The sequence below is a fragment of the Vombatus ursinus genome, unplaced genomic scaffold (genome assembly GCF_900497805.2).
Source record: "Vombatus ursinus unplaced genomic scaffold, bare-nosed wombat genome assembly UNPS02014798.1, whole genome shotgun sequence".
Lineage (NCBI taxonomy): Eukaryota > Metazoa > Chordata > Mammalia > Diprotodontia > Vombatidae > Vombatus > Vombatus ursinus.
In genome coordinates, this window is record NW_020954576.1 from 46,278,574 (window position 1) to 46,295,636 (window position 17,063).

Here is a 17,063-nt window from a genome sequence, read left to right on the forward strand (position 1 = left end):
GTCTTGGCTCCATTTCATACTATTCGCTCAACATGAAATTATAATCCACTAAAGTCTATCTTCATGTGGAATGGAATGGCATGTGATGCTACCATCCTATCCTCTACTTGTACAGTCTGTTGGGGGAAAAAAAAAACAAAAGAAAATATGTATATCAATTGAGTTTAAGTTTTCATTCAAAAACCCCACAAAAGGTACCCCTAGCTCTACAGAAGAAGAAAGGGGTTCCATATGCACAAGAATAGTTATAGAAGCTCTTTTCCTGGTGGCCAAGAATTGGAAACTGAGGAGTTGCCAATCACCTGGGTAATGGCTGAGCAAGTTATGGTATATGAATGTGATGGAATACTACTGTGCCGTAAGGAATGATGAAGGGGATGGCTTCAGAAAAACCTGGAAAGACCTGTATGAACTGATGCAAAGTGAAACCAGGAGAACGATCTAAACAGTAACAGCAATATTGTAAAGATAATCAACTTTGAAAGATTTAGTAACTGATCAACAAAACAACCAACCACAATTCCAAAGAGCTCATGATGAAACATGCTATCTATCTCTAAATAGAAAACTGTTGGACTCAGAATGCAGAAGAATATTTTTCTCTTTCCTTTTCTTTCTTTTTATTTTTTTGAACATTGCTAATGTGAAAATATGTTTTGCATGACTTCATATTTGTAATGAGTTTTGTTTTTCTTGCTTTCTCAGATGGGAAGGGGGAAGGGAAGAAAGAGATTTTGGAACTGAAAAAAAAGAATCAAAAGTCTGTGCTTTTAAAAAAACTGATCTTTAATTTTTTTCCAATTACATGTAAAAATAATCTTTAGCGTTCTTTTTTAAAATTCTGAGTTCCAAATTCTCTCCCACCTAACCTTCTCTCCATCCTCCCTCATTGAGAAGGCAAGCAATTTGATATAGGTTCTACATTTGCAGTCCTGCAAAACATATTTCCATATTAATCATGTTATGAAAGAAAACACAGATTCTTCCCTCCCCATAAAAAAGAAAACCCACCAAGAAAAATTAAGAATGTTAAAAAAAAGTATGCTTCAATCTTCACTCAGACTCCATCCATTCTTTCTTTGGAGGTGGATAGCATTTTTCAACATGAGTCCTTCAGAACTGTCTTGGATCATTATATTGCTGAGAATAGCTAAGTCATTCACAGTTGATTACCATTACAATATTGCTGTTACTGTGTACAATGTTCTTCTGATTCTGCTCACTTCACTTTGCGTCAATTCATGTAAATCTTTCTAGGTTTTTCTGAAAGCATCCTGCTTGTCATTTCTTATAGCACAATCATATGCCACAACTTGTTCAGCCATTCCCCAATTGATAGTCATCTCCTCAATTTCCAATTCTTTGCCACCACAAAAAGAACTACTACAAATATTTTTGTACATACAGATTATTTTCCTTTTCAAAAATTTTTTTTGGTATACAGACCTAGTAGTGGTATTGCTGGATCAAAGGATATGCACAGTTTTATAGCCCTTTGGGCATAGTTCCAAATTGTTCTCTAGAATGGTTGGATCAGTTCACAGCTCCACCAATAGTGGATTAGTGTCCAAATTTTCCCATATCACCTCCCACGTTTGTCATTTTCCTTTTCTGTCATATTAGCCAATCTGATAGGTGTGAGTGGTACCTCAAAGTTGTTTTCATTTGCATTTCTCAAATCAATAGTGACTTAGAGCATTTTTTCCTGTGACTATAGATAGCTTTGATTTCTTTGTCTAAAAAGAAATGCCTGTTCATGTCCTTTGACCATTTATCAGTTGGGAAATGAAAGTCTCTATGCTTTTAAAAAATAATAATAATGCTCACACACACACACACAAACACACACACAAACACATACACACACACACAAAGGTCAGATAAATTGTAAATGAATTTCAGAATCAAAAAGAAAGTTTATTCAAAAGCTTCCTGCCTTTATTTCCGTGCTCATGATAGTTTTTATTTCTTCCAGCTTGAGTTTCTTGATTTCCAAGGAGTATTTCAGTTCCTCTAATGTCTTTCCTCTTTCTTTTTGACACCGCATCAACCTTTGTACAGTTTCACAAATGTTGTTCCTTTCCTGAAATGTACAGTTAGGAAAGAAGGCAATATTACAATGCTGGGAAGATAGTGGGGCTCATCACTCAAATGGAACAGTTAATCACTAGGATAGGTAGGTGGGGCAGTGGATAGAGTGCCAGACCTGGAGTCAGGAAGACTCATCTTCAGGATTTCTAATCTAGCCTCAGACACTTACTAGCTGTGTGACCCTGGGCAAGTCACTTCATCCTATTTGCCTCAGTTTCCTCAGCTGTAAAATGAGCCAGAGAAGGAAATGGTAAATCACTCCAGTATCTTGGCCAAAAAAACCCTAAATGGGATTATGAAGAGTCAGGCATGACTGAAAAAAACAACTGGACAACAATAACACAATGACTAGTGAATGAGAACCCCCTTGAATGAGGACTCAGAAGTTCAGGAGCTCTCAAAGGGATTGTCGTTATTGTCACATAATAAGAGAGCTGTAAGGAACCTTGGAGAGCACCAAATCCAATCCTTTTATTTTAGGTGGGGAAAATGCAACCCAAAGAGAAGGGGCTTGCTCAGGCAGGAGGAGTGACTTCCTCAGACAAGTAAGAAGAAAATCTATAAGGGAAATTGCTCTGGTCATTAAAAAAAAAAATTAACTGAAATTAGCTGAAGTCTCCATGAAAACAAAATGCCTTTCATTCAGAGTTCCTGCACTGTCCAGATGTCTTTGTGGAAGTGGAGTATGGTGGAAAGAGTGTAAAATTTGGGGTCAGAAGACCTAGGTTTGAATCCTGCCACTTATTGCCTGTGTGACCTTAGGAAGACCTTGGATTTCTCTGGGCCTTAGTTTACTCACATGTAAAGTGATGGAGTTGGAAGAGATGACCTCTAATGTCCCTTCCAGCTCTAATTCTATGATCTTATGATCAGTCTATCTGTGGTATCACTTAGACTGTAAGCTTGAAGGGGATTTACAAGTTTCGTGTTAGTGACAGCAATGCCCACATATATTAGGATGGTGGAAATGTCCTCGGAAGTGCCAGGAAGAACAGAAACACCTCAGAAGCAAGAAACGCTAGGCTTTTTTAGATAAAAGGAAACTTCACAGTACCCATGGGAAGTTAGGTTTTCATTCCAAATTTGGTCTCATGGCTTTGCACTTAGGGATGGAAAAACCACAACATCCCAAACCCTAATTGCCATAAAAGCACCAGCGTACATCTTGTTCTGCCTTGGTGGTGGGGATACTCATGAAAAGGGAGACCTAGAAACCCCGGGTTGCAGGGATTGCTCTATGTTCGAGTCCGTGTATCCACAAGCACCACTATGCCCAAAGACAACGAGGCTGAGCTGTTACTTACTGACTCCTTCTCAGCTTCCACTGGAGCCTCTGTGGTGGCTTCTGAGATCTCTTCGCAAATGGGGGGTTCATCACTCCATTTCCCATCCATGCACTGCAGACTCTGGGCCCCTATTAACTGGTACCTGGACCAAAAATGAAATGACAGCCACACTTAGTGACAGTGGGGGCCTCTGCATCCTTTGGGGTACAGAGTAAGGTCTGCAGGAGGTCCCCCTGTACCCCACATACACAATTGTAGATGGTTTTCTGGAAGGAATAAGCATTGATATAGCACCAACTGTGTGCTAGGTACTGGACAAAACACTTTACAAATACTATCTCATTTGATCTTCACAACAACCCTGGGAAGTAGGTGTTATTATCCCCATTTTACAGTTAAGAAAACCGAGGTTAAGGACTTGCTCAGTTTTACAATGTTGCTGTTACTGTTTAGCTTGTTCTCCTAATTATGCTCATTTTGCATCAGTTCATACAGGTCTTTCCAGGTGTTTCTGAAACCATCCCCTTCATCATTCCTTACAGCACAGTAGTATTCCATCACATTCACATATCATAACTTGCTCATCCATTACCCAGTTCATTGGAATTTCCTCAGTTTCCAATTCTTGGCCACCAAAAATAGAACTTTTATAACTATTCATGTGCATATGGAACCCCTTTCTCCTTCCATAGAGCTAGGGGTTATTTTGGGGGAATTTTCAAATGAAAATTTAAACCCAAGTCAAAAATTTGGCATAACCTGAACCCAGGTCTTCCCAACTCCAGGCCCAGCACCACCTGGCTGTCTCTCCTCTGTATTATATTTAATGCATATTTAAGGCATTTAGAAGAGATCCTTGGCCTAAGGCACTGGAATTACAGGTCTCAGAAAGCTATTCAGCTGCTAGGATAGGCTTGAGCAGTCAGTGAAGTTACTCAAGACATAATTGTCATCTCTCCTCTGGAAATAAAATAGGATCTAGTAGTTTCCTTAGTCAAGAAATGAGAACTTAATGGAGCCCCAAAGGGGCCCTTTGAAATAGGAAGAGAGGGGGCAGCTGGGAGGCGCAGTGGATAGAGCACCAGCCCTGAAGTCAGGAGGACCTGAGTTCAAATCCGGCCTCAGACCAAACACTTGACACACTTACTGGCTGTGTGACCCTGGGCAAGTTACTTAACCCAACTGCCTGAAAAAAAAAAAAAGAAAAGAAACAGGAAGAGAGAAGAAATCTGCTTCTGGTTCCTGAATGGAGCTGATCTAATGCAATCCGATTCAAGGGTAAGATGGAGCCCACTCTTCAAATAGCTGACCTTTATATAGCACCTGAAGGCTTAGAAAGTGCTTCACACAAATATATCAAATTTAGGCCACACAACAACACTATGAGGAAGGTACTAGATCTTCATCTGAGGTTCATGAACTTGTTTTTTGGTTTGTTTGTTTTTTTTCATGAACTTGTTTTTAAAAAAAATTTAGATAACTTTATTTCGATACAGTTGGTTTCCTTTGGAATCCTATACATTTGATTTAATGCATTTAAAAACATTATTCTGAAAAAGGCTCCATGGGCTACACCAAACTACCAACAGGGTCTAGGACACAAAGAAAAGATCAGATCCCTTGGACTAGAGGTGTCACTATACCCATTTTACAGATAATGAAACTGAAACTGTATTCCTATCCTTGTAGTCTCCCGGGCTCAATACTTGGGCAACATCCTTGACCCCTCACTCTCTTTCACTCCAGATAGCCAATCAATTGACAAATCTTTCTGTTTCTCTGCTCCAACAGCTTCTCTTGCATCTAACCCCTTCCCTCCATATACTTTAGTTCACACCCACATCACCCTTTGCTTAGGTTATTGCAATAGCCTCTTTAAAAAAAAAAAAAGATTTATTTGGAGGCAATCAACATTAAGTGACTTGCCCAAGGTCACACAACTAGTAAGTGTTGGGGGTCAGATTTGAATTCAGATTCTTCTGACTCCAGGACTGGTGCTCTATCCACTGCACCACCTAGCTCCCTACCAATAGCTTCTTAATTGGTGTCCCTGCCTTCAGTGACTCCCAGCTCTAGCCCATCCCCTACACTGTTCCTAAACTTCAGGACTGTATGAGTTTGGCAGTTATGATACACAAAGTCATAAAGAAACTGATGGATGAAGCAATTAAAAGTACAAAACCAAAATAAACAGCTAGCATATATTTTTCAAAATGGATTTGTAAAAGTTGTATTTGTTAAAGTGTTCATATATCTTTTATACTAAATAACCAAATATCAATGCTAAACTTTTTTAAAAGGCAATTTTCCTTAAATACACATCTCACCATGTAATCTCCTACTTAATCAACTACATTTGCTTCCTATTGTCTCTAGGATAAAATATACATTCTTCTGTTTACCTTGTAACGCCCTTCACAATCTGGCCCCGAACTTTCTTTCCAGTCTCGTTGGACATTACTCTTTCTCCTACACTCTGATCCAGCCAAAACAGCCTTCTCTGTGTTCCTGGAACACAACACTCCATCTCCATCCTTTGCACTGGCTGTCCACCATGCCTGGAATGCACTCCCTCCCCCTCCCAGAGCCTCTCTTCCTTCAACATGGAGCTCAGACATCACCTCCTGTAAGAAGCCTTTCCTGATCCCCACAACTACTAGTGCCTTCCCAAAAGACCTTATATTTAACAACTTTGTTGATGTTTATTTTTTTATTATCTTTGTATTTATGCTGTGTAAGTTTTGTTTGTATTTATCTCCTCTACTAGAATGTAAGCCCTCTTACATTGGAATGTAAGAGAAAGGCTTATTTTATTCTTTGTATTTTTTCATAGTCTTTATCCCTAATGGCTAATTTGTTGTTGTTCAGTCATTTCGGTTGTGTCTAACTCTTCGTGACCCCATTTGGGGTTTTCTTAACAAAAATGCTGGGCTGGTTTGTCATTTCCTTCTCCAGCTCATTTTACAGATGAGAGAACTGAGGCAAACAGGGTGAAGTGACTTGCCCAGGGTCACACAGCTAGTAAGTGTCTGAGGCCAGATTTGAACTCTTCCTGCCTCCAAGTCTATCACTCCATCCACTGCACCACCTAGCTACCTTTTGAGAGGTAGTCATTTTCCCCTTGGAGGTCTTCAGGCAGAGTCTGGATGACCATAGTCATCTATGTTATAGAAGGAATTCTTTTTGTGTATGGGTAACAGAATTAATTGACCTCTGAAATCCCTTCCAACCTTCAAAATAACCCAGCATATTTTTTTCTGATATATAGTAGGTAATTAGTAAATACTTGATGACCGATTGATTAGGTGACTTATCCAATTGTCACACAGCTAGTAAATGATGGAGGAAGGATTTGAAACCAAGTCTCTTGACTCCAAGCCCATGGCCCTCAGAAGACATCATTGAGACAAGAGGGAGGAACCAGTGCCTAGGTCATTGGTAAGCTATACCAGCCAATCAGAAATATGAACACAATGAAGATTATAAACCTCTCCCTAAACTTGTCTGTGTTCTTTGATATATAACTTCTTTTTTTATCTTCCCTTACCTTTTTTTTTTAGGCAATTAAGGTTAAATGACTTGCCCAAGGTCACACAGCTAGTAAGTGTCAAGTGTTCAGTCTGAGGCCGGATTTGAACTCAGGTTCTCCTGACTTCAGGGCTGGTGCTCTATCCACTGTGCCACCCAACTGCCCCACCCTTACCTCTTAATAAAACACTGTTTAAAAAGTTTTATGATTTGGAAATGGTTAAGAAAAAGAAAAGGTGATAGGTGGAACAAAGTAGCAAATGAACTTAGTAGCTCATGTTTGATAAATTCCAAGACCTGAACTATTGAACTAATAAGAACTTCCTATTAGACAAAAACTTAAGGAAAAACTAGAAAGCAGTCAGGCAGAAACTAGACATAGAACTATATCTCACATGATAGATCCTAAGGTCGAAATGGATACTAGACTCAGACATAAAGAGTGATGTCACAAACAATTTAGAGGAGCAGGAAAGACATTACCTTTCAGATCCATGGATAGGGGAAAATCCATGACACAGCAAGGTATACAGAGAATTATGGAAAATAAAATATACAATTTTGATTTTATAAAATTTTAATGCTTTTGCACAAACAAATACAACGCAATTAAAATTAGAAAGGAAGCAGGTTTTTACCTTTGGCAAAAAATCTTTCCAGCAAGTTTCATTGATAGGGGTCTTATTTCCAAGATTTACAAGGAACTGATTCAAATTCATAAGAGTAAGAGCCATTTCCCAAGTGAGAAATGTCCAAAGATATGAATAGTCAATTCTCAAAGGAAGAAATCAAAGCTATCAATAGTCATATTATAAAGTGCTCCAAATCACTAATAATCAAAGAAATGGAAATGAAATTAACTCTGAGGTTCTATACCATGTCTGTCAGGTTGGCAAGGTTGACAAAAAGGGAAAATGATAAATATTGGAGGGGATAGAGGAAATAGGTACATTGATCCATCCTTGATTAAGCTATGAATTGGCCTGACCATTCTAGAAAACAATTTGGAACTATGCCCTCAAAAGTATTACACTATATGTACATATCCATTAATCCAGTGATACCACTACTTGGCTTTAACCCCAAATGCATTAGAGAAAAATGGAAAGAACCCACATGTATAAAAACATTTATATTAACTCTTTTTGTAGTGACAAAGAAAGGAACAATGCCCACCAAATGGGTAATGGCTAAACAAATCATGTGAATAAATGGAATGCTATTTTGCCATAAGAAATTATGAAAAAGTTTCAGAGAAACCTCAGAAGACTTGTATAAACCGATGCATAGTGAAGTGAGCAGAACAAGGAAAATGATTTATATAATAACAATAACACTGCAAAAATAAACAGCTTTAAAAAGCTTAAGAACTATGATCAATGCCATGAACAGCCATGATTCCAGAGGACTCATGATGAAGTATGTTCACTACCTCCTGATATAGAAGTGATGGTTTCAGGGACAGGTTGGGACATGTTTTTGGCATGGCTAGCATAGGAATGTCTTATTTGACTGTGCATATTTCTTACAAGGGTTTTTGGTCTTTATTTTGTTTTTTAATGTTTGGGAGAGGGTGGGAGAGGAATAGAAAATTGAACTTGTTAACTAAGAAATAAAATTTAACTAAAATATATAAAGAGTTTATCTGGGTGGAATTTAGAGGGAGTGAGATTTTTTTCCATATCTTAATTGGAACAGATAATCAGATTGCTGTTCCACTAAGTATAGAGAGCTATGAAGAGGGGTGCAAATGGACCAGACCAGCTCTAGGGCCAGGAAAAGAGCAGAAAGAGTTGAGACAGAGAAAGTAAGAGTTCCAAGGGATAAAGATGAGTCCATGTATGGACTTCATATTTCTCCTTGGGCCATCCCTTCACAAATTCCAGGTGGATGAATCTTGACAGGACACAGATAAATAATGCTTGGGGACCTGATGCTCCTGTTTCCTGGGAGAACCAGCATGGAATAGAGGAAAGCAAATTGCTTTAGGAGTTAAGAGAAGACCTGAATCCCAGTTCTGGCTCTAACACTTAAGGGACATGTGACCAAACTTGTGAAAGTCACAGTACTTTTCTAGGGCTCAGTTTACTCATTTGTAAAAATGGGGGTAATGGGACTCATATTGCCTAATCCACAAGATTGTTATGAAGATAGATCTCTATAAAAAACAAACAAACCACAAAGTCTTAAGTACTATAGAAATGAAAGTTTATTAATGTTATCATTGGCCATAATAGGATAGGATCCTGATGTCTGACTCACCCGACATCACAGTAGAAGGTAATGTTTGACCCTGAATTGAAGTCTCTTGCTTTAAAATGACCATGCTTTGGCCTTTTGAGAGATTTGCATTGTCCTTGGGGAAAAAAAAAGGTCGCCAGAGTAAACATTACAGCAAGCTATAAAAGGTAGTTCTAGGCACAGGGGCTACCCAGCTTCATCACCCTCACTTTCCTAAATCTTCATTTGTGAGCAAAAAAGTGTTCTTTATTGTCTCCCCTTTAATCCAAAAATCAGTTTTTTTATGCATTAGAACTCCTTCCCAAAAACTCATTGTGTGGATTTGGAGCTGTATCCAACCTGGCTAGTGCAAGCAGAAGGGAAGCAGAAACCCATTACAGAGGCAATTAATAGCTATTCATTCATTAACTTATTCAATTATCAAACATTTATTGAGCATATATACTTCAGAAGTAATCACTTGGGACAGGAGATTGTGATAGATGCAATCCTTTGAAAGAAGAAGTTCTGGTAAGAACTTGGGGTGAGAAATACTCCAAAATAGGGGAAAGAATGATAGACTGGAAATCAGGAGATTTTGACTATAGTTCTGGGACTGTTACTTATTAGCTATGTGATCTTAAGAAAGCCTGAGCCTCAGTTTCCTCATCTGTAAAAGTGAAAGTGGTGAGTGCTGGGAGAAGGTGAACTAGATGATGTCTGAGGCTATTTCCAGAGTTTTAAAACTTGTGACTATATACTGGTCAGAATTGGAGGTTTAGCATTGACTGGGGACTAGGTTGGCTAAGCAGATTGTGATTCAGAAACGTATGGAATTGCAGATTCACAGAATCTGATTTTTGGAAGATACTTCAAGGCCATCCAATTCAACCCATACATGAAAGAAATCCAACTGTAACATACCCAGCAAGTGGTCATCCATTTCTGCTTAAAGGAGGGCAGAACCTATCTCTTCTATCATTCTCACTTTGGTATATTTCTGTTCCATAGAAAAGGATTAATACAGAAAAAGCTTATGAATGGATGCTAAGATGTAAAGAAAGAGGAACCAGGAAAACAATATACACAAGGGATACAACCGTGTAAATGGAAGTAACGACAAGCTAAATGCCATGTAATTACAATAACCAAGCTCAGTCCCAAAGAAGAAATGAAAAAAATACATCTGCCTCCCTTCCTTGCCTCTTTACTGACGTGTGAGACAACGGGTGCATAACACCGAATACATGGCCAGACTTAGTTGGATATGTTGGTTAGTTTTACTAATTTCCCCCCTCTATTTTCTATTTTTTTTTAAACAGGGGATGGCCGAGTAGTTGAGAAGAAGGGAATATATTTGGAAGTGAAGATGATATAAAAACAAAACATACAGTAAGGTTTTAAAAGCTTAGAAACTCAGCTAAGGGATGTGAGCAGTATGTTATGTGCACTCCCAAATAAAGGAAAAGATAAGGCATTACTGCAAAAAGTCAGGGGTCCCTAAGGCATTACTGTAAGAAGTCAGGAGTCCCTAACTCAGTCAGGGTTCAGGTCATTTAAAGGAGAGTTATTCTGACTGATCTGAACCTGAGGTGGAGGAGTTGGGACCCAGACAAAAAGACTCCTGTTTCTCTATGGATCTACAGAGCTGAGCAAAAGAACTCCACTTTGGTATGGGGTTAATTAACAAGAAAAAGACCTCAAGTGTTCAGGTTAGAGTCAGCTTCTGTTGTTGACCAAAGTGGGAATGGATAATTGAGTGTCTGAGAGAAGTGGAGTAATTCTTTGGGCCTGGCACAAGTTAGTTGGACTGAGAAGACTTGGAATTAATACTATTTGTACCCGGAGATGCTCTCACACTGTAGTAAAAAATGTTTGTTCCTACATACTGCCTGGGTATCTATTGTATGTAGTAAGTACATTGCACATGTGGGAAAGGGGCACCCCTAGAGAAAAGACAAGCTACCAATCCAAGGGGTACAGTCTTTGAGGGGAGAATTTCCATTTTCTTGGCCCCTGTGTTGGGGTAGTAGAAAGTTACCCAAGAGAAGTAGGGATGGAAACTCAGCCAAGAGAGCCTGTTTGCAAACTTTCTATCACATACACTCTCTCTGATTACTCTGAGACTGAATGCCTGCTTAGTTCCTTAGACAACCATTGTTCACCTTCCTAGATGTAAGGTAAAAGAGAGTGTCATGGCACATGGCAGGTATCCAATCCTTAGCGAATACCCAGATAGACACCCCTATCCCATAGCCATGTTATTAGGGCTCAGTGTTGACTCTCTTGAACTTACCTGTTATACAGATGGGAAGGGGAGGTATCCAGGTGTGGTCCTTCTGGCACTGGCTCCAATTACTGCCCTTCAGGATGTAGTCAGTATCACATTTAAAGGTGACCACTTCCTCCTCAGAAACAGGCTCCAGCTTTGAGGAATTCAGTTGACCATTAACCAACACAGGGTTAGGACAGTGACCCACTAAAGAAGGAAACAGTCAAAGGCTGTGAAATTGTTATACCAAGGGGAGGGAGAGAAGAGACTAAGGTCAAGGCATCTAGCCTCTTTGGGAGCAAGATGGAAAACAATAGGGAATAGCTATTCAAGTTCAGTATGAACAAGAGCAAGAATGTACCTAGGGTCAAAAAGTAAGCAGCAGAGAAGTAGAAGGAAGGAAAGTCTAGCTCTGCAAAAATAAGGGAGAAAAGGCCCTGCTAGTCTTAGTGGATCACCCAGTGAATATAAATTAGTAACTATAGCTACAATTAAAAGAAATTGAACAAAATATTTTCCAATATCTCAACACTGACCAAAGTAGAATTGGCATCTTGCTATGTCTGCACTGATATACTTTTGGAGTCCTGTTGACTGGTTATGTTTTTAATGATGATAATAACAACATTAATATAGCAGTTTATAAAGCTAAAAAATTTCTCTTCACAACAACCTTGTGAAGTAGTGTAAATATGTCCCCATTATACATACAAAGAAATAACAATAGCTAATAGTTGACATTTATATAGCACCTACTATGTGCCAGACACTATGCTAAATACTTTAGAATTACCATTTCATTTGATCCTTACAACAACCCTAGGAAGTAGGTGCTATCATGATTCCCATCTTACCAATGAGGAAACTGTGGTAATCAGAGGTTAGATGATTTGTTCAATGTTACCCAGCTAGTAGGTGTAAACTGAGCTTTGGAAAGATTTAGTGACTTGTTGCTCTTAGACCTCTAGAATTAAATGTCACATAGGCACCTCCATCTCAACATGTTCAAAACAACTCATTATCTGACTCTCTTCACTTTGCTACCATGTAAAATTAGCTACTTTCTTCCTCCATTTCTAACTCTGGGGGCCATTTCCAGTTGTCCTGATCTGTATCTGGCCACTGGACCCAGATGGCTCCAGAGGAGAAAGTGAGGCTAGTGACTTTGCACCACCTTCCCTCACTTAAATACAATTCACTTGCAAGTCATGGCATCACCTTCATAACATCATGGTCCTCTTTGAGAACAATGGACAAACAACAACATCTTCCTCCACTCTGCCAGTACTCTTCTCCCAGTGGTGACTTCCTCTCTGGGTTTCCATTTAGGGGAAGGGCTCAAGCCAGTCATCCCTCATTCCCGTCCCAGTTCTTCTATGGACTCTCTACACCTGGACATGGTACCTCTACACAGGTAACTTCCTGTCTCCCTACCTTTCTGCTCCCTCTTGTGTTTTATTTTTTCCGTATTAGAATGTAAGCTCCTTGAGGGCAGGAAATTTTTTTTTTTTGCTTATGTTGTATGTACTTAGCATAGTACCAAACACTTAGTAAATTATTAATAAATGTTAGTTGCCTTACCCCCAAAACCTTCTACTCTCTGTATTTCCCTATTACTGATGAAGGCACTACCATACTCACTGTCACTCAGGCTCACAACCTTAGTGTCATTATTGACTCCTTGCTTACATTCACTCCACACATCTCACCTATTGTTGAATCTTATTGCCTCTACCTTCACAGGATATCTTGCAAATGTCCCTTTTTGTCTATAGCCAGACCTCTTGTTCTGACCTTCATCACCTTGCACCTGAACTACTGCAGTGACCTGCCTCAGGCCTTCCCCTCCCTCAAGTCTTTCCCCACACCAATATATCCTCCACTCTTCGGCCAAAAAGATTTTCCTAAAGTATAGGTCTTACCATATCAACTCCCTTCTCAGCAAGCTCCAGCAACAACTCCTTGCCCTCAGGATTAAATCTAAAGCCCTCTTTTTGGCATTTAAAAACCTTCATAACCTGGCCCATTTGGATTTTTCCAGTTTTTTAATGCTTTACTCCCTCCACTCACTTTATGCTCCAGTGTCACTGACCTCTGTGCAGTTCCTGGAACACAACACTCTGTCTCCCATTTGTGTGCTCTCACTGGCTATCTGCCACGTCTAGAATACTCTACCCCCTCACCTCTGTCTCTTGACTACCTTCAAGACTGCTCAAAGTCCACTGTCTAAAGGAGGGTTGTCCCAGGGCCCTCAGCTGCTAATGCCTTCCCCTTTCAGATTACCTTTCATTTGCTATGTATATGTTTAATTGTAGACTCTTTGAGGGAGGTGAAAGAACTAGGGTTTTTTTTTTCTTCTTTTTTTCTATGCCCAGCACACTAAGAGTTTAACAAATGCTTATTGACCTAGTTAGTAATATGTCACAACTAAGACTCAAACTCAGGGCTTGTGACTCCATGTTTGGTGATTGTTCTGCTCTGTCATTCTGTTATTTTTGTTATCTGTATAGGCATAGAATCAGTATGGTGTAATAGAGCTTGGAGTCAGAAAGATCTAGGTTCAAAATGTGCCTTTGACACTTTACTAGCTATGGGAGCCTAAACAAGTCACTTAACCTCATTGGGCTTTAGACAACTCCCTGAAATATATTTCCTAAGTCACTGAAGAATGCTATCTACATTGAGTCTGCCTTTGTCAAAAGAGTTCCCCAACCTGATGAAATCACAGCTCCTTGGGTGTTCACCTAGACAAAGAAAAACTGGAGAGGGAGCCAGGAAGAGTAACAGATGACTATGAGGTCTAAACTAGGTCATAAGGAAGAAAGGTTTAAGGAGACTTCTAAGACCTCTTCCAGCTTTAAATCTATGATCTTAGATTCTTATGGAGTTGGTATCATTTAAATAAGTTTACTCTAGTTTGGGTTCTACCATCATTTCAGTCATCTTGGAGACATCCACAAATCTTCACTCTCTCCAACCCTGTTCCGCCCCTGATAACCAATCAGCTGCCAAGTTTGCTAATTCTGCCTCTGTTACATCTCTCACATTTGTCCCTTTCTTTCCACTCATATGAGTGCCAACCTTCATCAACCAGAGCTTCATCATCCCTCACCTGGACTACAGCAACAGCCTCCTAATTAGTCCTCCTGCCCAAATCTCCTGCCCCCCCAATCCATCCTCCACACAGTGACCAGGGAGCGCAATTAGGGTTAGGGTTTGTTCTTAAGGTGGAGGCCTGATTATGTCATGTCCTGCCTCCACGAGGTCCAGTGGCTTTCCATGGCCCATGGGCTCAAATACATCAGGAAAGGAAGACTCATCAATGAAGGGCCAGTCCTTAGTGTGTGTGAAATATGTTCTGCCTGCTCTTTATCAACCCATATAGAGATCTGGTGAGCCTTCTTCCAGAAATCTATGAAGATGTGTAATGAAATAGCCTGTTTCCTATTTAAGAGCATGCACAAGTATAATTCAGCATAAAAGTCCTCTTTTTGGCATTTAAAACCCTTCATAATCTGCCTCTAGCCTATCTTTGTAAGCTAATTATATGACCCCTTCATACCAGCTGCATTCCAGCCAAACAGGCCTACCCTGATGTTTCTTATACATAACATTTATTTTTCATTTCCATAGCTTTGCACAGACCCTCCCCCCTACCTGGAATGCTCTCCCTCCTCATTCCCACTTTTAGACTCCTTAGTTCATTTCAAAGCTCAGTTAAAGTACTCTCTCTAACATAAGGTCATTCTTGATCCCTCCACCAAATAGTCCTTCCCCACCAAAATTGCTGTTATTCAAGTAGTATATACTTTGTATTACTTTACCTGTGAACACTTTGTATCTGCCCCCTCCCCCACCCAGTAGAATGTTTTCTTTGAAAGCAGGGGCAAATTTTTTGGCTTTGTATCCTTAGGGTTCAGCACAATTCTTAGCACATATTATGTGCTTAATTAAATAACTGGTTGGTAAGGGGAAAAAAGACAAAGGATAACTGTTTATTATCTCTACAATGAACCACCCACCAAAAAAAGAAATGGGCTTCAATTAGAAAAGCACATTCAGTTCAATGTAATAAAGAATTTATCATCAAAAGGTATACTTAATTTGATTCACTGAATAGCTATTGACTATCTGCTATGTGTCCAGTAACTGAATTTTCATCCCTAGAAATTTTTTAAAATAGAGGCCCTCGTATATTAAATATAAATATAACATTTTTCTTGTATAGTTTGGGTACTGTTTGTCTAAAAGCAGTGCTAGATGATTTCTTACGGTCTCTTCTAGCCAGATTAGTTTTCTCTGTTAGCTTTTCCATATAAGTCCAAGCATGGAAGCAGGAGAAGCAAACTCACAGCGACAGGTGGGTGCTGGGGAGTCCCACTCCAAGGAGGTTTTATTGCAGAAAAGCTCTTTCTTCCCTACTAGGTGGTAGCCCCTGATACAGATGTAAGTCACCAGAAACCTTTCCTCTGCAGTTGTTACTACAAGAATGCTATAGTTGACTGGAGGAGGATTGAGACAATGATCTGTGAGAGAGAAAGGGAAAACGCATCAGTCAAGATTCATTTTCTTCTGACGCAAGAAAGAGAGATGCCCTTCTTGGGCTTTTACATACCTCTGCAGCCTAGCTTCCCCCTTGATTGAGGTTTTAGATTCTGGTTCATACCTGCATCCATTCAATCTATTTCACCTCTACCCTCTGCCCTCTCTTCCATAATGGGTCTTCAAATCCAGAGCAATCTTCTACTTTCATGATTATTGAAAGAGCATCAATATTTTCACTGAACTCAGCATCAAGGTACTTTCAGCCTGGCTGAAATCAGCAGGTCATCCAGGAATTTGTAAGGTAGCATTTCAATCCCGCTCCCTTCCTTCCCTCCCCCACCCAGTCTCAAGGAAGGCAGATAAATGATCTGGAATTGCCTCTTCAGATAGTGCTATATAATATTTACTAAACTCCTACAATGTACTAGTTCTAGGTGTTCTGATGTTGCAAGGCAAGCAGCCTAAGGCAGGTCCTTCTATACTCAAATCTAGTCTAAGGTGTCCCATCAGTAGAGCTTGAGGAGAAATAAACTTACCAACTGAGGCAGGGAACAGCCACACAATCACAATGCAGGGCACAAGCCAAGGCTTCATCTGGTCCATTCAGGATTGGGATCCCAGCCAAGGCACCTGTTTTTAATAGAAACAAATATTCTGTTACTATAAGGGACAAGATCAGATCTCTGTTTTCCCCTGGGTCTACTAGAAGAAAACTCTAAAGATCACTTATGCCAAGAAAGAGGCCTGTTAAGAAGAAAAATGAGCAAATGCAAGAACCAAGATCTGAAGCAAAAGGTAGCCTTTGCAAAAATACGAAGGAATATGAAGGAAAATATGAAGCAGCCAAGTCCACTGAGGGGAAAAACAAAACCTAGTTTCTGGAAATACCTGGTTTCTGGGAATACCAAACCAATGGTTGACCATCACCTTTGTACTCCAGGCTTAGCCTCATTTCACAGACCTAGTCCTTGGGCCATGCTATTGACCTCTGTCAATATTTGCCAATAGTTGTGCTCTACCCATGCCTGATGAAAGGTCAGGACTAAAGAAGCTGAAGTTAACATGAGAGGGCAAAAAAGGGAAGGGTAGAGATGCTAAGTGTGTGCTACTTCTGTCTCTTT

At 39.7% G+C, this 17,063-nt stretch overlaps 1 protein-coding gene across 1 annotated transcript; it reads right to left on the reverse strand.

The window, feature by feature from the left end:
• Positions 1 to 1,896: 1,896 nt before the first annotated feature.
• C4BPB (complement component 4 binding protein beta) lies at positions 1,897 to 16,848 on the reverse strand. Its single transcript, XM_027871513.1, has 7 exons — positions 16,831 to 16,848; positions 16,479 to 16,572; positions 15,750 to 15,923; positions 11,422 to 11,604; positions 9,168 to 9,261; positions 3,396 to 3,519; positions 1,897 to 2,083 (listed from the first exon to the last, which is right to left on the reverse strand). The coding sequence occupies exons 2-7, from the start codon at positions 16,543 to 16,545 to the stop codon at positions 1,922 to 1,924; spliced, it is 804 nt and encodes a 267-aa protein (XP_027727314.1). The 5' UTR covers positions 16,546 to 16,572; positions 16,831 to 16,848; the 3' UTR covers positions 1,897 to 1,921.
• Positions 16,849 to 17,063: the final 215 nt, after the last annotated feature.